Below are 20,794 nucleotides of genomic sequence, written 5' to 3'. Positions count from 1 at the left end.
ATATACGAGAGTGATAGGGAAAGGCGGTAGACTTGATGTTTCACCAGAGCTTGAACCAAGAGCCAAGACGAAAGTTCGTAGTCAAAGGGTATTTGAAGATTCATATGTTGCCCAGGTGAGCAAGGCCATCCAGTTGACTTAGAAAATACAATGGTGGTACCTGGTTGCTGTGCCGGGATAGGCCAAAGATAGAGCCGGAGATAGCCTGAGAATCCATGGAAGGAAAATGCAAATATTGCAAAACACCATGAATATCGGTTTGCTTGTCAACCTTGGAGTTCTGATGAGTGTCGGGGATAGGATTTAAACAAAAAAAGGGAAGCTTTCCAGCCAGGACTTAAGAAGGTCCAAAGTTTAATCTACTATATAGTATATCCCGGTTCCGGCCCGCTACCGGCATTTTCAAATCCCGCTCACGCATCATGGCCAATTTTTCTTAACTCCGGACGTTTTGGACATATATATGGGGGAAATCTTCCCAGAGACTTTGTTACTACTTGAAAATAGCCCCAGCTTTGGATCTAATGACTACCAAAGTGGTAGTTGTCGACGACTTGCCCAACAGTCTATCGCCATCGTCAACTATGCCGATACCCGAAAGCTCGACGAGCCCCAATGACTCAATCGCTGGTTATGCAGAGCAAAATCCAGATCAAGACCCTGAAAATCAACCCGTCCAAAATGTGGAGTGTCAGCCTGAGGAGTTCTCTGTCTTTACAAAGACTGAGAAAAGGGCGATGGTTGCGGTTGGCTCCCTGGCAGCCTTCTTCTCACCCTTATCAGCCAGTATCTACTTCCCAGCACTAGACACTATAGCGACAGCCTTAGATGTATCTACCTCGAAGATTAACATCACCGTTACAACCTACATGGTAAGAAGGCAATTTATCTCATTGGGCTTTAACTTCAATGGCTAATCATTCTATTTTTACGATCAGATCCTACAAGGGCTTGCACCGATGTTCATCGCAGGCTTCTCCGACACGGCAGGAAGACGCCCAGCCTACATGATTTGCTTCACAATCTATCTCGTGGCCAATCTTGCGCTCGGTCTTCAAAATAGCTACGTCGCCTTACTACTTCTCCGAATGCTACAGAGTGCCGGCAGCAGTGGTACGGTCGCACTTGCCAATGGCCTGGTAGCAGACATCGTCACCTCCTCAGAACGAGGAAGTTATATTGCATTTGCCACCATCGGAAGCATGCTAGGTCCTTCATTATCTCCCGTGATCGGCGGTCTAATCAGCCAGTATCTGAACTGGCATTGGATTTTCTGGTTTCTTCTAATCCTTGGCGGTGTGTTCTTCACCTTCCTCGCGCTGTTCCTGCCAGAGACGTGTCGGAAAGTCGTTGGGGATGGATCAGTTCCGCCACCTGCCCTGAATATGTCTTTGACAGATATTATAAGACACAGGCGGCGAGTGAAGAATGGTCTTAGTCCTGATCCTCAGAAAGTTGCCGATGTCCGCAAAAATTATCGCTTGAGCATTCCTTCCCCTTTGCCGACGTTGAAAGTTTGTTATGACCTTGAAACAATGTTGATCTTGTTAACGACCGGATTAATGTTTGCCTGTTTCTACGCCGTCATGACTGGAGCGACTACGTCGTTCCACGAGGTATACCATTTCAACGATATCCAAACCGGCTTGATGTACCTTCCCATCGGCGCCGGTGGAATAGCGTCCGCTTTTTCAACGGGCATCATCGTCGACTGGAATTATCGTCGCCATGCCAAGAAAGCAGGAATGCCGGTGCTGAAGAATGTTCGACAAGATCTTCGCAATTTCAATATTGAAAGAGTCCGAATAGAAGTGGCGCTGCCGATGTACTATTTGAGTCTTATAACAGTCATTGCATACGGATGGGTGCTAGGTCGGAAAGTCAACCTGGCAGCCCCTGTCATCCTCCTATTCATCTGCGGATGGTCTTTGATGGGTACGTCCCAGGTACTTTCAGCATTAATGGTCGACATCTGGCCGGGGAAATCAGCCTCTGCTACTGCAGCGAATAACTTGTTTCGTTGTGAATTGGGCGCCGCTGCGTCTGCTGCCATCAGCCCAATGTCTGAAGCCATGGGATCAGGATGGGCATACACGACCCTGTCGTTGATTGCGCTTGCAGCGTCTCCTTGCCTCTGGCTTATGATGAAACAGGGAATTAAATGGCGACAGAGGAGACTTGGGAAGAAAGACGAATCGAACGCGAAGAAATTTGCAATGGAGGTGAAAGCCTAGTCTTTCTACGCCCCTTACTTGTTTTTGTTGTAATTAAATAAAAGTTCATGGCAATATACTATAAATACATTGAGCTCTAATCTGTCATCTACATTTGTCCCACCGTACCGAATTCCTAAAGACAGCGTCCGCATATGAACGTACTACAACGCCGAACCCACCTAAACAAAAATGGATTCCGATGCATGCTGGAAGGTCAATACCTGAAAGCAAAAGGAGGTCGGGATTTACTCCAGTGAGGCGATATAAGCCCCCAAACTTGCAATGTGGTAATCATATCGCACAAAACGCGATGTTAGTCATGTGTGGCACCACACATAACCATCATTGTGAGCAAAAGCGTGCCAGCAACATCCCTGGTAGAGATAATGACAGTGAAAACAAGGCAAATGAAACAAGGCAAATGGTGGATACCGGTCAGGAGAATGGCAACGTTGTTTTACCACACATGACATTTTTCGCTTGGTTGCTCAGCATCGTGCTCTCAACCTCGGAATTAGGAAGCTCCTGCTTGCTGAAGGGATTGCTTAAAGGGAAGATCTAAGGCGAAGGGAGGCGGAAACCTCCCGTCAGCAGGTGCTGGTAAGATCTCATCATCAAATATTAGGGTCTTTCTGGACTGGGGAACTGGCTCAGAAGTGGTTGATGATTATATTTGTCATGAGTGCCCGAGAAGGGAGACAGGAGAGGAGAGGGGATCATCTGAGATCTTACCTGGGATTAGTGGTCACCAAACGGGTGAGGGTCTGGACAGGATACTGAGAGCAGCCAGGCGGTTGAATTGTCAGGGACAAGGATGATATAGAAGGAACTGGGGGTGAGTATGAAGCTTGAAGGAAGGGAAGAGAAGAATGTGAGAGAGGAGTGGGCGCGGTATTAATTAGGAGGTGAATGAGGGCGAAGGTATAAGAAGTGTTAAATATAACTGGTAAAGATAATTGAATGATCGAACGGGGGGGACTTATTAGAGAGCAAAAGTGAAAGAATGCAAAAGTGAAAGAATGTAAAGGCATATAGCAAGCAATATATGGATCTACTTTGTGTTTTTGGGTGGGGCTTAGAGGCTCACTACTCCAGTGCTGATATCAAGTTGAAACCAGCGTAGCTTGCAAAGTTGTTGCAGAAGGATATCAGGTTAAAAGTAACATGGTTTAATATGGGGTGAAAATATTTCATATATACAGTGGCCTCTACTAATTCCATGTGCATACGCTTTGTTTTATTCCTTGAACAATCTTCAAATTGAGTCTAGTCTGGTAAGGTCTACTGTACATTCTCACCCTCGTCGTCATGGAAGATAACAGCCCCCCAATTCGGACGATTGAACCGCTTCCCTCCCAATGTCTGAACCAACCCGTCAATTTGAGCAGTCTCAATTTCATCCATCTCAAAACATTTCTGGAGATTCCCCGCGATTCTAGCAGCCTTCGTGCTTTTTGGAATTACACTCCACCCCTTCTTTACCCCCCAGCTCAGCAACACATTTCCCGAGCTGCAACTCCTTTTCTCCGCAATGCTATTCACCACAGGGTTATCATGCAACGTACTTCCACTTCCTCCGAGTGGTCCAAAGGCGGTTTGATGAATATTGTGCTTCACACAGAAACCATTCAGCTTCTTCTGTGGCAACAGTGGCTGAATCTCTGTTTGATTAACAGCCGGAACAATCTTGCAGGTTTTAAGCAATTTTTCCAGATTGACCGTGGAGAAGTTCGCGACTCCAATTGCTCGTACTTTGCCTGTGCTCAGTAACTTCTCCATCTCCCTCCATGTGTCGGTGAAGTCCCAGTCGGGGTCATGGGCGGTCCGATCTTCTTTTCCATAGGTTTCTGGTGTGGATGTGGGTAAAGTCACGGGCCAATGCATGAGATAGAGATCGACATATTTCAGGCAAAGATCGTCTAGTGATTTTTGAAGCGCGGAGGTAATGCGTCGGTGGTCGGAGGACCAACTTATTACATACTTGTGTTAGTAAAATGGCCTGTTAACGAAATTGGGGAACATACAGTTTGCTAGTCACAAAATATTCCTCGCGGGGAACGTTGATTGATTTGAACACCTCGCCAATCTCTGCTTCGTTTCCGTCTACATGAACGGTTAGCTCGTCGTTCATGAAGGGCAATTGTTTGAATGCTCACAGAGAGGCGCGCAGTCCTAGATTGATAGTAAGCACACGTCAGAATCAGAAATGCTTGGAGGAGCTTACAAAGTGTCTGTATCCTGCTTCGAACGCGGATTGTACGGCTGCAGCTGCTTCGCCTGGACCAGCCTTCCAAGTGCCGAATCCAATAGCGGGTATCTTTGCCCCAGTGTTCAAGGTGAAGGTTTTATCCTGAATACCGCTCGCCATTGTGTCGTAGTGAGATTATAGTTCTTGCTTCCTGGATAGGACGAGAAATGCATTCCTTAAATTCTATTCGACGGTGGGTTATCTAACTCAGCACGGTGCTACAGTAGATCGGAGAGAAGCCCGCTGCGATTGAGAGCTTTTGCCCCTCATCTACGGGATCGGACCAACGCCGTGTTGATAAACCTTGTTTAACATTAAGATTTGTAGCCAATGAACAAATTAGAAACAATTTCAAGCAGTATAAGCTATTTGCCGATACCCCGCGTTTCATTCTGAATCAAGCAGTCTCAACATGTTCCACATGATTTCTCTTAGCATCATCATCATCTTGTAGCTTACCCATCACAGCTTCATCTCGGACATCTGACCGGACCTTCTCTTCCTCGGTGGGGTAGGCGTGGCGCCACATCATCCACAATGGTCGGTCAAACAGATTATCCATACTTTCGATAGACCGACCCTTCATCTCTGGCAAACAGAAAAAGATAAAAACGACACCCAGATAGGTCAGCATCGCATAAAGCAAGAATACGCCCCATCCCATCTCGGTGATCATGTTGGGGGTGGCTCGGGTAATGCCAAAGTCCACAATCCAGTTGATAAAGAAGCAGATGGACATGCAGAATGACCGCTGAATATGATTAGCTACTGCACTTCAAACACTAGGTTCATCAATCAGACTTACAATTCTCGTTGGGAAAATCTCGGCAGCGACCACGTAGCAGGCTACAGAGTGACCAAATGACCATCCAAAAGCATAGATGTAGATGAAAACAAGTCCCACGATTCCTCCCGCTGGTGTTCCTTCAGCAGAGGAGTCCTCGGTTACTCCAGCGAAGCGAAGGTAAAGTGCCAGATATAACATGGCAGTAGCTTGCATTGTTGCACCGACAAGTAGAGGGACCCGACGTCCGACACGGTCGACCAGATATACCACGTAGAAAAGGGAGGTGACTGTTTTCACAACGCCGTATATGCCAGTATCCAATAAGGTAGTTGAGTTTCCACTGACACCGATCATGGCGAAGATTTCTGGTGCATAGTACTGTCATGATGGTTAGCGATGATATTTCGCTAGATCGACTACGAAGAAGGTGAACTCACGTTCAGAGAATCCGTTCCCGTGAACTTGTGGAACAGAAATAGCATCGCAGCAAGGAAGAAACGCTGAAAGTTGTTCCTCGAAGTAAAAATATCTTTCAGAACAACCCAGTAGTTGTGTCCAGCAAAACATTCCTGCTCATGCCTCACCTGGGCTTCAATCTCACGGTATTCAGTTTGCACATACTCGTGGTCAGCAGGCAGCTTCCTCAACTTGCAGATATTTGCCAATCCCTTCTCCTGTTTGCCGTGGTTGATCAACCAACGCGGGGTTTCCGGCACAAATGGAACCATCATGCACATCAGTGCACCGGGGATGAGCTGGATACCCATTGCCGTCCGCCATTGGGTATTGTCGTACTCCACGCCAGGGAAAGACCACTTTGAGACGCCATAGTTGATGAAGAAAGCCAACATGAGGCAGAACACAATCATCAGGTTATAGGTGGCAGTCATGGACCCACGCACTGATTTTGGGGAATTCTCTGCCAAGAACTGAGGTGTGAGCATTGATGAAGCGCCGACACCCATGCCAGCGATGAATCGACCTCCTAGGAGAACTTTATAGTCTGCCACCATTTGCATTGCGGCACCTACCACAAAGACTAATCCCCAGCCGAAGACGGACCATTTTCTGCCAATATAATCGGAAGTTGGTGCTGCGAGTAGGGCGCCTACAGAGCCACCTGCTGCGAGCATAGATGCAATGGTTCCCTAGCTTTGTCAGATACCTATATGCATGTTGAGGCCGATTGACCTACCTTTCGGTTGTCCATCTCGGTCGCAGTAAGATTACTCAATCCAAATGCATTTTCAAAGGACGGAAGGGTGAGGATTCCACCAATGTTTCCCGTGTCAAATCCATAAAATGCACCACCCCATGAAACAGCGATAAGAAGATAGAGAAGACGAAGATTGAAGATGGCTTTGGGGTCAGTCTTGGCTTCGTTACTGACCCAGATACTTGTTCCTCCTGCCATGTTAGGAAAAACAAGCCCTATAGACTTTGCTCGAGGAAGATATTTGAAATGCAGAATCTCTCAGTTGTTGCACTCGCCCAGGTGGTCGGTGAATATATAATCGCAGTGGTGCTCAAAGCTAAAGCACCCAATGCCCCACCAATCAATTCACAGCCATGCATTCCCCAGATATTCACGTACACACCCCATGGGGAAGTGGGGGTAGTGGAGAAACGCACTGAAATCGGCTTGCTGTCCGATGTTGACCTAGACTCTTTTGCGCCGGCGACCAACCCGGTCTTTTAGCACTTTACCATTTCAGGCAAGAAGCGAGCGATCGATTAGGATAAGATAAGAGGTGGTTAAGAAATCTTGGAAATTCAAAGCTTCGAGACTTACCTCTTCGCAATCTTTTCAAGCCGAGCTTGCGACGACCACCATGGCCACAACGACTATTACCGAAGCGCCCGATTTCAATCCCTCGCTCAAATCCTCCCCTGATCGAGCTTACTCCTATGCTGAAGCCTACATCCCCGCACTCACAACACAATGCCATGCCTCAAATCTTCTTATGCTCCCCAATGGTGACTTGCTATGCGTCTGGTTTGGTGGCAGCATTGAAGGTCGACCCGATATCTGCATCTACATGTCCCGGCTTCCAGCGGGGGCTAAGATCTGGATCGCAGCCAAGAAAATGACACACGACCACACGCGCAGCGAGCAAAATCCTCTTTTATTTCGCGTTCCTTCCACTGGAGAGATCCGACTGCTATATACATCCCAAGATGCCGGAAATCAAGACTCAGCTATTGTGAAGCAATTAATCTCCGTCGACAATGCAGTCAATTGGTCGGGTCCAAGTATTTTGTTCAATGAGCCGGGGACGTTCATCCGACAACCAGTCATCGTACTAAAGGATGGGACATGGGTAGTCCCAATCTTCAAATGCCGGGCTGAGCCAGGTGAGCGATGGCTCGGGAGCGACGATATCTCAAGCATCCGGATATCAAAGGACGGAGGACAGACATGGACAGAGAGGGATATCCCAAATAGCTACGGATGTGTACACATGAACATCCAGCAGCTGAAGAGCGGCTCATACCTTGGGCTGTTCCGAAGCCGGTGGGCAGATAATGTGTATTTGTCGACATCTGCAGATGGGTTGGACTGGAGTGAGCCCAAGTCCACTGTTCTTCCCAATCCGAATGCGGGTATTTGTTTTGATGTCTTGCCTTCCGGTCGAGTTGTGCTGGTGTATAACCATTCCTCTAAGGAGGATGCTCTCGGTCGGCGCGACGGTCTCTATGACGATATCAGCGATGGTACTGATACGCGTGCCAACCAGGCGAGTAAGCACGGGAAAGAAGCTTTTTGGGGTGCTCCACGAGCACCATTGTCCGTGGCATGGAGTGATGACGAGGGGGCGACCTGGAAGATTAAAACACTTGAGGAGGGTGATGGGTTCTGTCTGACGAACAACAGCGAGAAGAAGCTGAACCGCGAGCTGTCGTATCCTAGTATCTTGGTTGAAAAGAGCGGTGTGGTCCACATTGCTTTTACTTTCTGGAGACAGCGTATCAAGTATGTTCGACTTGGGGAGGACTTTTTTTTCTAAATAAACAATGTTAGATACTAGATGTCTCGACCTCTACCAATAGAATCATAAACTGTGAAATTAAAACTTCTGATACCAGAAAAACCATTGGAAGATTCATCACATAAAGGCTTATGTCCTCACATAAATTCATCTAGAGTGTCTCATAGACAAAGAATATTTCAATCGAATGTACATTCATGGTATACCTTCATTACCTCCTACATCCAGGTTCAGTCTCTGCTTAAGACTAGCATTCTCTTGTCGAAGTCTTTCGATTTCATCCTCGTAGTTTTGAAATGTTTCTTCACCTGCAGACCTTAACTCCTCAATGATCTGGAAAACGCGCCAGAGACGCAAAACAACAACCAGAGAGCCCAGATCCTCTTCCAGTCCCCGGCGTGTGACTTCGATGACGAAGGCAACAAGAATCACCAGCGAATCGAAGATGTGGAACCAATTCGAGAAGTAGCTATTTGATATAGTCAGAGTCAACCAAAGCATTCCGAGCTTCGGGAAGATCAAGATGAACAAGCCGCAAATTGATTCAGAAAGTACTCACCCGAATCCAGAGCTGAGAACTGCCACAATTAATTCCAGCATGAACAGACATGAGATCACAAAACCAGTGATACCAAGAACCTCCTCGGTGACTCCCCATCCCTCGTCAACGCCACCATGCTTTACTTTTGACTCGCAGACATACAACTGGATCAGAAAATTTGATAAGCCACAGCAGACGTCAATGGTGATTAGTAGAAGGACAAGATAGTGACCCCATCGAGAAGTGAGAAAGTCGCGAGCGGATCTTCTCCACCTAGCAATCAGGGGCTCGTCCTCAGACTGGGAAAAAGCTCGTCGGCGAATAACTCCCGAGATACGGTCGCCGAGTAGAGGTTGCAGGGTAGAGTCCATGTTGAACATCCAACTGTATATTTTCCAGGTCGAATGATCAAGTGGGAGAATTCGCGCTTTGGGCGCGACTGAATGATTACGCGGCTTGACGGTGTTGATGCTGAGGGATAATAGATTTTCCTTTGCCGAGTGAACTATAGATGAATCAGAAACACTCGGACCTTGTTAGTATCTTGTTAAAACAATTAGAATTGGCAATAGGAAAATTGTCAAGGTCGAAATCCTTATGAACTCTATTGCTAATTTAAAACAAAATTGTAGATTTACACAGCATCAGGCAAGCTCTGTTCCAGCTGCACCAGATGCGACATCACTTTCTTCACCCAGGCGGCCTTCTCATCGCTACAAGGAGTATAAGGCTTTCGAGGCCAAAATGCCTTGGGATCACTCAAACCAGCCGCCGCTCCGGCAAAATGGAAGGCAGCATATTTGGTTGGTGCAATACCTTCCTTGCATGCCTTTTCCGCCTGAGCCACCAATCCTTGTAACTTTTTGGCCTCTTTGATATCGCCAGCCTCCCATAACGCGTATAGTCTAGCCACGCTTTTTGGGAAGATATTGGCGATTCCAGTTACACATCCACTGCCTCCACCCGCCAAGCAGGGAATTAGCCAGTCCGAAGATCCAGCATAAACCCCGAACTGACTGTGCTCGAACTCTTGTGTGAGTCTCGTTACCTTTCCAGCATTTCCACAAGTCAACTTCACTGCGACAATGTTTGGATGTTGGGCGAGCTCGGATAACATGTCAGAATTCAAGTCAAGGCCGTTGCACATAGCGGGAAACTAGTCGATGATTAGCACCTAGCTTGACTATTCTGACAACTTGTTCTGCAACTCACACTATAAACGATGAGCGGGAGCTCAGTCGCATCTGCAACATCGCGATAGAAGCTTAGGATCACATCTTTGGTGACGGCCTTAACCCAGTAACTCGGAGGAAGCAATAATCCAAAATCAGCCCCGGCACTCAAAGCATCCTCCGCGAGACGAATCGACTCGGTTGTAGACTGCCCACTAATTCCAGCAATGACTGGTAGTTCCGGACGGCCAAGGTCCGATGCAGCTTTTTTTGCGACTTTAACAAGCTCCTTACGCTCCTCGGCAGAGAGCAAAACAGCTTCAGCGTTGGTCCCGGCTAGGACAAGCCCGTGGACTCCACCGCGAATCAAGTGTTGAAAGAATTTATAAGACGCATCTAGGTCTATTTCCTGGCGAGGGGTCGGCTTGTAAAGAGAAATGACTGGGGGATAAACCCCTGGTGGGGGACACTTAGACTTCGCAGCGATAGTGGATCCCATATTGTCTGTCGATTCGTGTTGACTTTTACTTTCGACCGTATCTGCTCATGTGGTCATGCCTGTGCGCCATAAACTTGCTCACCTTATAGACTTTTGAAGACTTCGCAATCATCCCGAATATACCAAGCCACGTCGGCGAGTGTCCGAGATTTCCGCCCCGGAGTCTTTTCCACAAATGCGGGGAGCTTCATACGCCCCAATCAGCCCTGCGAATGATGTGGGGAAGCTTTGGCCAGGTAGGCCGATCGATACCCCTTTCGTCTCCACCGAGGTGTTGAGCAAAGGATGCATATTTGGCGAATAGAATGGGTTGATTTTGTCAGGGCGGGCCTCTGGCTTTCCCCTCTCGCTGGTAGATAAACCCCCTCGGGGTACTCACCGGTGCGGTTCGTTCTGATACCCCGTCGCATGCAACTCTGAAAGCTTTGTAGCCCCATCGCGAATCAATCATGACAAAGCGAAAACGGGTTTGGGCCGATGAGGCGCCGGACGCCATGCCGGATGCGAGTTCGTCTGTTGAGCTCCCCGATGCGAAAGACCCGGCGGTGCTGGATGTTTTGCCGGGGATTACCCGTAAGATCACTGCTTGTGGAGCCTGTAGGAAGCAAAAGGTGTGTCAATGAATTGCTGCTTATTTGATTGGTCGGGCTCTAACAGCTTAGATCAAATGTGATATGACCAATGGACCACCGTGTACTCGATGTCGCCGGCGGAGCCTGTCATGTGTGTTGAATAAGAGTCTGCAGTCATTGGTGGAAGAGGTGAAGTATGTTTGGATTTTTGGGAGCCTTTTTTATCATTATTGACATTTATTAGGAATACCGAGCATCTCCAAACCGATATCTGCGGGATACACGAAGTATTGGGAAACATTTGCCAACATCTCAACTTGCCTTTGCCCAGAGCACTTGTATCATCCGGTGATGCACCTCAAAGCGAAAGCAAAGCCGACCACAACGACGAATTGGAGCGCGATGCAGAAGATCTCGATGGTTGTGAAATATCTCCACCCGATACTCCCTCTGGGGTTCAAGCACCTATCGACACGTACTTGGACATAGCTAAACTTGGAAGCCCTGGATCATCCGCCAATACTCCTCCGAGTGTGACACGTCAAAGACAGAATTTACCACAAGATCTTGTCACCAAGGGCGTCATCAGCTTGAGCGTGGCGGAAACCCTCGTTGAGCGATATTACACCCGACTAGACCCTTATCTATATGGGATTTGCAGCGGGTATCGCAGCCTTCAGCAGATCAAAACAGCCTCGCCGTTACTATTTGCCGCCGTCTGCACTGTCTCGGCATTACAAGATCCACAAGGTCAATCACTCTACGAAGCATGTAACCGCGAGTTCCGGCGACTGATGTCGCGGTCGCTATTCGAGAAACACGATCTGGAACATGTTCGTGCCCTATGTATAAGTTCATTTTGGCTCTCCGATGCTTCAAGAATCCTTTCCGGTGATGCTATTCGCCGTGCAGCCGATATGCGATTACATCGCAGCTTCGATCATCTCTCTAACCCAGGCGCTCCCCGATCAACGCCAACCCATAATTCGAATTCACCAATTCCGACACATAACGATACAATCGCAGTCAAAGATCGCGTCAGGCTGTGGTACCTCATTTTCATTACCGACCAACACCTCTCCATTCTTCACAATCGTGATCCCCTTCTTCGCAGTGACAAAGAAATTGCGTTGAGCTGGGAAAGCTTTCTGGCTCGCGAGGATACCACTGACTCCGATATCCGACTCATTTCACAGGTCGCACTTTTGGTCATAATGAGCCAGATTCGCGACCTACTAGGCTCGGATCAGGAGTCCCGCGTACCACAATCACTATCGAACCAGATCATACATTATTCCCGCCAACTGGATCGATGGTTCAATAAGTTCTCTGCAATATTCAAGCCGGATCCGTATATCGGCGACTTTCCCAAAAGTGGTCTCCAACTTCATTACCATTTCGGCAAGCTCTATCTTGGGCATCAGGTCTTTAAAGGATTAAATGGAGAAGCAATCCCTCCGCATTTTTTGACGGCAGCGAGCATGGCTCATGAAGCAGCCGTCGCAATCTTTGAAATGATCCTGCACGAAGAGAATATCCAACACAGCCTAGTTGGAATGCCGCATTATTTCCACATCATGATTGCGTTTGCGGGCCATTTCCTGCTGGAAGTCACGAAAAACTATCACACACAACTTTCGATTGCACCTAGTCAAGACTTTGATTTAATTCGCAAGGTATTAGGTCTGTTCCAGGCTATACCGAGCGTTCAGCAGCATCCCATTTGTCGGATGACACCCGGTCTTACGCGGAAGCTACACGAATGTGTTGCATCGCTACAGAGAGATGGGGAAATAATCGTTCCTCCACTTCCGATGTCAGCTGATGCGATGGGCTACCAAGAGAATCTTGAAGGCGACATGCATGCTACAGGATCATTCCAATTTCCCGGAGAATCGCTTGTTACACCTGTAGATGACTTTATGTTAGCCGATTTTGGAGAATTTACGTTCCCAGGAATGATGTCTAATGGTATGACTTAGTTTATGAAATATGATTCCCAATGATAGAGATCCAGTTTCCGGTACACATGCCCCTTAAATTGTAAATTCGGAGAGATCACCGACCTCGAGAGCCAATAGACGGTCTATGTCCGTATCAAGGTTTATGAACACAAATAAAGCCGCAATACCGAGCTAATAATTCTACCGGTATCAACGACGATGGATTCACATGCCAGATCCAATGCGCAAGATGGCCATCCAAAAGCTTCACCACGAATGCAGTACCGCCGCCTCGGAAATAGCGGCCTCAAAGTCTCCCGGTTAATCCTCGGCTGCATGACCTACGGCAACCCAAATTGGGAAGGATCACCATGGGTCCTTGATGAGGAACAATCGCTACCATTGCTAAAGAAAGCATTCGACATGGGAATCAATACATTCGACACTGCGAACACCTACTCCAATGGCCAATCAGAAACAATACTCGGCAATGCCTTGAGAAAATACTCCATCCCGCGAAGCAAGGTAGTAATCATGACGAAGATATACTACCCAGTTTTAGAGGATGATCCGAATTCACGACCTAATCCCGCGATCAACGACGGGCATTTGGTGAATCAGATGGGTTTAAGCCGGAAACATATCTTTGACGCAGTAGAGGGATCCTTGCAACGATTAAACACGGATTACATTGATGTCCTCCAGTTGCACAGACTTGACTCCGAAACACCGCCCGAAGAGATTATGCGAGCGCTACACGATCTAGTCTGCATGGGCAAAGTTCGGTATTTGGGCGCGTCGAGTATGCATTGTTGGCAGTTTGCACGATTGCAGTATACGGCGAAGATGAACAGGTGGACGCCTTTCGTTAGTATGCAAGGTCTTTACAATCTTCTTTATCGCGAGGAGGAGCGCGAGATGAACCCGTTCTGTGATGCGGAGGTGGTCGGGCTCATTCCTTGGAGTCCTCTTGCGAGGGGCCTTCTAGCGAGGCCATGGCAGCAAAAGTCTGCTCGTGCGGACCAAGATGAGAAAACGAAGCGCTGGTTCGTTGGGGATCAAAATGAGATGATCGTTGACCGGGTTGAAGAGCTTGCGCGCAATAAGAAATGTGCGATGAGCTCTGTTGCGATGGCTTGGTTGTTGCAAAAGGGGGCCTGTCCGATTGTCGGGCTGAATAGTGTTACAAGAATTGAGGCTGCGTTGGAGGCGTTGAATGTTGAGCTAACGTTGGATGAAATGCGATATCTCGAGGAGCCTTATCGACCTTTAGCTGTGCAGGCAATATGATCGATGAATAACAGCTAGAATCCGAAGGAAGTGTTTCTCAAAGAATGAAGATTGATCCGATAATTGTGTAGAAAGGCAGATGGAAATGGTCACCGCAGAAAGAGATGGGCTCGTACTGGGGAAAACAAATAGTTCTGCCTGAGAAGCCTGGCAGCGTTAGCCAAGAGGTGCATGAAAGCGAGCCAGCTAATGTACGTCTCATGCAAGAAACTAACAAATGACAGTCTCTGTGACCTGTCAATTAGCACGTGTTCTTATTCTTTTCTCATAATCCACAGCACTGCAGTAAGCTCTTTCTTTTCTTGCAATTCTAAAACCTGCAACCTACCCCGCTCAATATGGCCTCCAGCTTCAGTCTCCACGTCAAAATCTATATCGACCCTTCCAACGTGGAAAAGTTCCTCGAGCATTTCAAGCCAGTCTATGACGCTGTTGTAAAGGAACCTGAATGCCGGTTTTTCGAATTGCATCAAGATCCCGCGAACCCGGGAACATTGACCTGGGTGGAGAACTGGCATGTCCTCTCCTCTTCTTTTCAAGGAAACCATGCTAACAACATCTCTAGGAATACTACTACCCAATGGTTTATGGAGGTTAATACTCTTCGTTTTTTTGACTTCTTATCTATTCTCAAGAATGGGCCCATGCTGACTACATTTCTAGAATCAAATGACCAAGGCCTACTACGAGCCATATTTGGCCGCAACAGAGCCGATGTTTGTTAAGCCACGCGAGTTCAAGATTTACAATCGTCTTGCGCCAGATTATTGTATGGCTAAAGATCAGTACTAGACAGTTAGACTGTGATCTATATTTCTGGTGTACGCCGACATGGTGAAATGTCCGTGGGGTAACGCGAACAATGAGGTGTTTCAACATCCATTATGTCCGGCTGTGGCTTGACGGTGTGTTTCGATACAATTTCATATCTTGGGCAGACCCAAAATACGTACTACATGAAATTCAAATTGGGAAGATGGTATTTCCGAAAAGTCATTAAATAATCGCTTGATGCAAATGCTTATAAGTTACATAGTCTATTAGTACAGTGAGAACTACGAGGCGGTACACGAGAATACACCTCCAACGGTACCAGCTGCATAGGAGTTGATCTAGTCATTAATGTTAGTATTGATATGGCAAAAATAAAACGAGAACTTGAGATGTCACTTACAATGTCAACGACACTGGCGTAGGTTCCGGCACCGAGCACAACCAGACCAATGATGAGGATGATGGCATTGATCAATCCCATGACGATGTTCTTAGGGTCAAACAGGCTGCCCTTGCGAATGAACATGAACCACATGATAGCCGGGAAGTAGAAGGTGAATCCGGAGACGAAGAGAGATGAGATGACGGAGAGAAGATCGTCGAAGAAGGGGATGACCTCAGCGACGACAAATTCCAGGATGGTGAGGACAGTGACAACTGCGAGCCAGGTGATCCAACCCATCTTGGTGTTAATGAAGCGGATATTGGATCTTTCAAACATACGGCCGTGAATTAGACGTCCCAGAACCACAGTGTTGATGGAGCCACTGATGAAGATAACCGGCAGAGCGACACCGAACGCAATCCGGCTAAGCAGGCTACCGGCGGACAACAGAGCAGGGGACTGAACATCTTGGCCGATGAAAGCGTAGCAGAGGGCGCCAGTAAGGGTATAAATAAAGATCTCAGCCAGACCAAGGGTCCAGATTGACTTAGGGAAATCAGTGGGGGTATGCATTTCATCCATGAAGGAGAATTGGCAGAGTGCGAAACTGTAGGCAAAAATGATGTTGGAAAGAGCAATGAAGGCTTCCGCAAAAGTAATTCCCTCCTTGGGCCAGGCGGACCAGTTCACGGCAGCGAGGCCACCAGGCGAGTTCGATGCCTCAACTCCGGTTCCGATAATGGTGATACCAATGGCAAGGATAACAGAGGCAAAATCGATGTAACCCAGAATAGCCATCTCGGAGAAGCTAGGCGGGATCGCGAAGATCAGGAGAATAATGGCGGACACAACGCCGAAAACAACAGCACAGATGCTGCTGCCGGTGATATTGGTAAAGGCAATGGTTCCGGTCAAACAATGAGATCCAGCCGACAGCAGAAGCTCCAGACACAGCATAATATAGAGAATCTCGTATCCCCACCGTCCGAACATCTGACGACCAGCCTCAGGGTAGTTGGAGATGTGCGGGAACTTGACTTTGACCTGACCGATAATGTAACTCGTGTAGACTGCGATGAGACCGATTCCGACACAGCAGATAACACCAGCCACCATACCGAGGGTCGCGAACGTGGACGGGATCGACAAACTTCCAAGAGCAACAGCCTCGACGATCAGAACAATGGTCAGACGCTTCCATCCCAGCCGACTGAACTTCTCCATGCCACCGTGGTAAATCTGCTTCTCGCGATCATCCATATCGGCATCCATGGCCATGTCGTGGATCGGCTCAGGGCCGATGTAATCCTCAGCTTCCTTCTTGTTGGCGTGCATCGGAGCTTGTGTGCGGCGCAAAGGTCGGATGGCCGAATTGTAATGTCAAGCTGCGCGATGAAAGAGAGAAGGAAAAGGAACGAGCGAGGTGACCTTTGAAGCTTGGACGCGTCGAAAAATTAAATCAGAAGCTGAAACTGTAGATCGCAGATTTTAATCCGCGCAAGAGGCAAAGGGACCACAAAACGCAACCGGATATAGTCCGGCGTACCTTCCGTTGAGTTTCTCGGCGCCTTCCTAAAATGGATTTCCAGTGGGGTCGCGGCTGCTCTTCCGGAGTATGCTATTGGTCAGCCTTGCCAATCACGCCATTTCCCTGAGCGTATGTAAGCGATTTTAACGTTGGGAGCCACGTTTTTGCCTTTAACCGTGGATCCCGCTAAGGGGATGCAGAGCTTTTTTTTCTTCAGCTAGTGAAGCCCTGAAGAACTGGACCAATCATTCCTGACCCTGCAGCGGTTAACACGGCTACCTGCGGTCTTATTACGTTTAATCTCTGAATCTGACATTTCAATTTCTAAATCATGTTAACAATTTAATGAACTACTCCAGATAGCAAAAGCTTGGCTTGGATCTTTCCGTGGATAATCGGGAAACTCCAAGATTAGCGACTGCCAAGCGATGCTCTCCTCGGGTTAAAAGAGGCTCTACACGCGTTGCCGAGTGAGCTCGGAAAGAAGCGAGCCACCCGTCGGCTTTGTGGATCTCTGTCGGCCGACCTGTTTCCATGCAAGCCCGGGCCGACTTGCCGTTCATTTTACCGAGATTGAAAATTTCATAGCCATATTTGAACGTTAGACGACTGCCGAGATCGAGAACTGGTGTCAAAAAAACCCCAAGAGATCAATATACTTCAAATTCAGCGCTGGTTCGGGAGAACACTGCTCTGTTGTTTGTTCGTCCATGTGCAATTATCCAATCTTTGTAGGATCAAGCCGATCATGCATTTCGAGGAATGTCCGACGCGGCAACTTTGAGGTACATATGCACAGCCTTATGAAATTCTGAATTAATTCTACACCCAAATTTCAAACGACTTGGAAGTATTGAGAAGGAAGATTTTTACGCGTCACTCGCCCATGGCGAGGATATCCCTTTGATTAGACTATCCTAGCTAAGCTATCTGCAATATCCAATCTGGAAAAGCCCGCGAGATAATCGTACAATGCAGCCCAGGCTTTCAGGCCTGGGAACAGGTTACCTCAATGTAGAACGATGCGAAACATAAAGATAGCCAGGACGTGCAGATGGGGTAGCTTGTAGGATGAGTCCACTCGGACTTCTCCGAGGATATAGCCTCGAGTCTAATCGACAGGTGTGCAGCAGGGAAAAGCGAATGGGAAAAATAAACCAACCTTGTGCTTTAGAGCGCAGAAGCTCGGTAGTCAAATGCAACCATTGGTAAGTAAACTGAGATCGAACCCATACGATGGGTTGTGGGCAGATTATAGGATTGGGGGTCTGTATGATGTTTTGAATACAAGGATTTTCGTTGGTAATGTTGTTGAGTCGGTGGTGGCGGGGACCAGCCCCGTTGTGATAGTCTGTAGCTTGAGAAGTTTGAGTTGGCAGACCGTGTTCACGCAGGAGTAAGGCCACTTGAAATGTTGTTCGGTGTCACTTGGCGTTTGGCGGTACCTTGTGCCGGAACCTGGGGGAGAAACGATATTAGTTCTTCCTAACTGTCGGTACTCTGTGACTGTGGGGTTCTCTGGCGGGCCGTGAAGGGCCGAGTCCGGGTGTCGATATCTTGCCCAGTCAAATTCAGTCTTGTTCACTTATTGTCACTTACGTCCAACTCATCGATGCCTCGCTTCTGGCCATGACCGGCTCCGTCGGCCTTCTGTACATTCTTTCTCGGAACCTTCTTGGTTTTCCTGACTGGGCGGGTTTCGCCAGGCTGGAATAGATCATCTGGCAAATCGAAACTGTGAAACGGTGAGATGAGAAGCTCTTCGTTCTGGCGATAAAGCATTGACTTACCTGCGAACGTGGGTGACAGCTAGGTCCATTACTTCGGGCTGATACCCAGGCCATGATGTGCAAGTAGATTTGAATATCTGAGAGTCGGTCGAGATATCCAAGGACCGTGGGGCACCTGAACTGGTTAGAAGGATTTGACAGGACTCGGTGTATTTACATACCTTGTTCTAACGCGTTCAACTCAAGTCCAATGTAGTAGGTCGTAGTGTACATGGTCGGACTGCCATCGTTCTGGACTGGCTTCTCAGAAGGTTCCGGGACTGTCACATTCTCTGCGCCAGTCTGGGCAGCGGCTTGGTGGGCAGCATCCTTGGTCTCGTCGGTCGTCTCCGTGGCAGTCCCTTTAGCTTGGTACTTGGTGGATCCATTTTTCACTTCCTCCACCTCACTCTCATTCTGGGTCACATGAACTCGTTCAAACCCTTTCGGGAAAGGATGGGCTACGGCAATGACGGATTTACGGTCCAAAGCTCCCACGAGATGTCGCAGCTTTGATTCAACTAGACCCGACCAAATAGCCTCCGCCTCCTTTGTCCTGCTCGAGGCTGTGATACTCAGGTAATACTTGTAAGCATTGGTGAAAAAGGAGTGACGTGTGAATAAGTCCTTCCAGGAAAGTTGCTTCATGAAAATCTTATCCACCATGTCACCTCCTCGTTGGAGCTCTCGGAGAATAACAGCCTTTGTTGACATCGAAATATTGTGGGTTGCGCACATAGAAGGGTAGGCAGGAGTGATGATAGGCATGAGATGGAAACGGTCACCATGGTAAATCTGATCAAAGTGTTAAAGCCTATCGCGAGCGTTGAAGTGTACGACCATGACTTACCTTGGGGTTCCAAACCTTCATTGGCAGGGGACCATCCTCAATTGGCTTGAGCAAAACGGGCTGCGGCCATGCCCATTTGTTCATAATGCGAAAGAATTTGCCCACAATCACCGAACCGGTCGCTTGTGGGTACAATTGACAAACTCTAGCTACCAACATAGCCCAAGCAACACCTCCGGGGAAACCAACAATGTTGGCGTAGATCGCACGTCCTAGATACATATGCTGGTCAGTTCCGGCGCGTCAGCAGGTTGGGCGGATCACTCACGTTGAGCCCATAGTTTGATCGCGCGCAATGCCAGACGGAAAGTCTTTTGCTGTGGCACTAGCTCCAATATCTCATCTGTGACACGGGTTCCATTCAGAGATCGGACTTCTTTCTCATCCAGCCCACGCAAGTAGTCATTGTTCTTCAAGTCAAGGTTCATCGGTACTGAGGGGATCATGAGCCGAGCGAAGATCAAATCGATGCTGATACCAGCCAGCTCCAGCTTGATTATAGGCACAAACGCATCCGGAACAGGGGTCATCTTTTCGATCGTGCCCTCCGGGGCCATTCGCTCGAGGACAGGTGGGAATTCCGCGAAGAAATCTTCGGTGAGAACGTGTTGCGGGCCAACGACAAGGGTATCGATATCGGAACCTATGACACGCTTGTAAGAGATAGCTGGAGTATATTAGAGCAGAGCGACTCACCTGGACCGTAAACACCAAGACGGTAGCTTCCATATGCGAAGATCTTTCCACCAGCTGCTTCGACCGCGGCGGGTGACAACCCTTTCTTGCGACTGACAATCTTGACAAATTCCAAGGCGACACGTTGAAGTAATTGGAGCATTTGTTGTCTGTCAAATGAAGGTCAGTCTTGGCCAACAAACATTGAATTCGTCGATCGCTGATCAACATACCTCCGCTCTGTCTCGGAAGGAGGTTCAAAGTTGTCTTGTGCCTTCAGCTCCGCAATAAGGTCATCGTTGGCAACCAACTCCTCTTTTGTAGGGAGCACAGTTGAAATTGGGGGGTTACACCCCATTGGCGGGCAGGCTGAGCAGCCATTGTAGTGTGTATATGTGTGGAAGTGGTCCTCTGTCGCGATGGAGGATGGGGATTAGATAACGGGAGATCGAATCGACGTCACAGTCGTGTGCCGAGGGTACTTAGAGAAGAGTCTGAGTATTAGAAGCACTTAGATGCACTAAAGAAATGAAAAAAGAAAGAACACCCAACAGA

At 48.1% G+C, this 20,794-nt stretch overlaps 11 protein-coding genes across 11 annotated transcripts; 5 read left to right on the top strand and 6 right to left on the bottom strand.

The window, feature by feature from the left end:
* Positions 1 to 584: 584 nt before the first annotated feature.
* On the top strand, positions 585 to 2,234 carry N7503_011973 (MFS transporter; the record flags this gene model as incomplete). The annotated part of the gene is made up of 2 exons (XM_057071519.1): positions 585 to 872; positions 939 to 2,234. 2 exons carry the CDS (start codon positions 585 to 587, stop codon positions 2,232 to 2,234), a joined length of 1,584 nt encoding a protein of 527 aa, XP_056918130.1.
* A 1,263-nt stretch (positions 2,235 to 3,497) lies between these two features.
* On the bottom strand, positions 3,498 to 4,584 carry N7503_011972 (uncharacterized protein; the record flags this gene model as incomplete). The annotated part of the gene is made up of 4 exons (XM_057071518.1): positions 3,498 to 4,185; positions 4,241 to 4,319; positions 4,373 to 4,388; positions 4,441 to 4,584. 4 exons carry the CDS (start codon positions 4,582 to 4,584, stop codon positions 3,498 to 3,500), a joined length of 927 nt encoding a protein of 308 aa, XP_056918129.1.
* A 277-nt stretch (positions 4,585 to 4,861) lies between these two features.
* Positions 4,862 to 6,665, bottom strand: N7503_011971 (uncharacterized protein; the record flags this gene model as incomplete). Its single annotated transcript, XM_057071517.1, has 4 exons — positions 4,862 to 5,215; positions 5,270 to 5,629; positions 5,689 to 6,399; positions 6,447 to 6,665. The coding sequence occupies 4 exons, from the start codon at positions 6,663 to 6,665 to the stop codon at positions 4,862 to 4,864; spliced, it is 1,644 nt and encodes a 547-aa protein (XP_056918128.1).
* A 418-nt stretch (positions 6,666 to 7,083) lies between these two features.
* On the top strand, positions 7,084 to 8,259 carry N7503_011970 (sialidase family protein; the record flags this gene model as incomplete). Its single annotated transcript, XM_057071516.1, has 1 exon — positions 7,084 to 8,259. One exon carries the CDS (start codon positions 7,084 to 7,086, stop codon positions 8,257 to 8,259), a length of 1,176 nt encoding a protein of 391 aa, XP_056918127.1.
* A 177-nt stretch (positions 8,260 to 8,436) lies between these two features.
* N7503_011969 (uncharacterized protein) lies at positions 8,437 to 9,153 on the bottom strand (the record flags this gene model as incomplete). The annotated part of the gene is made up of 2 exons (XM_057071515.1): positions 8,437 to 8,710; positions 8,801 to 9,153. 2 exons carry the CDS (start codon positions 9,151 to 9,153, stop codon positions 8,437 to 8,439), a joined length of 627 nt encoding a protein of 208 aa, XP_056918126.1.
* Positions 9,154 to 9,416: 263 nt separating this feature from the next.
* Positions 9,417 to 10,453, bottom strand: N7503_011968 (dihydrodipicolinate synthase family protein; the record flags this gene model as incomplete). Its single annotated transcript, XM_057071514.1, has 2 exons — positions 9,417 to 9,938; positions 9,995 to 10,453. 2 exons carry the CDS (start codon positions 10,451 to 10,453, stop codon positions 9,417 to 9,419), a joined length of 981 nt encoding a protein of 326 aa, XP_056918125.1.
* Positions 10,454 to 10,902: 449 nt separating this feature from the next.
* Positions 10,903 to 13,007, top strand: N7503_011967 (uncharacterized protein; the record flags this gene model as incomplete). Its single annotated transcript, XM_057071513.1, has 3 exons — positions 10,903 to 11,064; positions 11,116 to 11,219; positions 11,270 to 13,007. 3 exons carry the CDS (start codon positions 10,903 to 10,905, stop codon positions 13,005 to 13,007), a joined length of 2,004 nt encoding a protein of 667 aa, XP_056918124.1.
* Positions 13,008 to 13,244: 237 nt separating this feature from the next.
* On the top strand, positions 13,245 to 14,258 carry N7503_011966 (aldo/keto reductase; the record flags this gene model as incomplete). The annotated part of the gene is made up of 1 exon (XM_057071512.1): positions 13,245 to 14,258. The coding sequence occupies one exon, from the start codon at positions 13,245 to 13,247 to the stop codon at positions 14,256 to 14,258; it is 1,014 nt and encodes a 337-aa protein (XP_056918123.1).
* Positions 14,259 to 14,596: 338 nt separating this feature from the next.
* On the top strand, positions 14,597 to 15,050 carry N7503_011965 (putative quinol monooxygenase; the record flags this gene model as incomplete). The annotated part of the gene is made up of 2 exons (XM_057071511.1): positions 14,597 to 14,851; positions 14,922 to 15,050. 2 exons carry the CDS (start codon positions 14,597 to 14,599, stop codon positions 15,048 to 15,050), a joined length of 384 nt encoding a protein of 127 aa, XP_056918122.1.
* Positions 15,051 to 15,313: 263 nt separating this feature from the next.
* On the bottom strand, positions 15,314 to 16,752 carry N7503_011964 (uncharacterized protein; the record flags this gene model as incomplete). Its single annotated transcript, XM_057071510.1, has 2 exons — positions 15,314 to 15,370; positions 15,433 to 16,752. 2 exons carry the CDS (start codon positions 16,750 to 16,752, stop codon positions 15,314 to 15,316), a joined length of 1,377 nt encoding a protein of 458 aa, XP_056918121.1.
* A 1,579-nt stretch (positions 16,753 to 18,331) lies between these two features.
* N7503_011963 (polynucleotide adenylyltransferase) lies at positions 18,332 to 20,597 on the bottom strand (the record flags this gene model as incomplete). The annotated part of the gene is made up of 8 exons (XM_057071509.1): positions 18,332 to 18,403; positions 18,545 to 18,680; positions 18,736 to 18,850; positions 18,897 to 19,509; positions 19,565 to 19,776; positions 19,833 to 20,207; positions 20,261 to 20,409; positions 20,473 to 20,597. The coding sequence occupies 8 exons, from the start codon at positions 20,595 to 20,597 to the stop codon at positions 18,332 to 18,334; spliced, it is 1,797 nt and encodes a 598-aa protein (XP_056918120.1).
* Between the last annotated feature and the right edge of the window lie 197 nt (positions 20,598 to 20,794).

The sequence above is a fragment of the Penicillium pulvis genome (genome assembly GCF_028828015.1).
Source record: "Penicillium pulvis strain IBT 33274 chromosome Unknown scaffold_8_segment0_segment0, whole genome shotgun sequence".
Taxonomy (NCBI): domain Eukaryota; kingdom Fungi; phylum Ascomycota; class Eurotiomycetes; order Eurotiales; family Aspergillaceae; genus Penicillium; species Penicillium pulvis.
The sequence above is the reverse complement of the archived record's forward strand: the minus strand, read 5'-3'. Positions and strand labels throughout refer to the sequence as shown.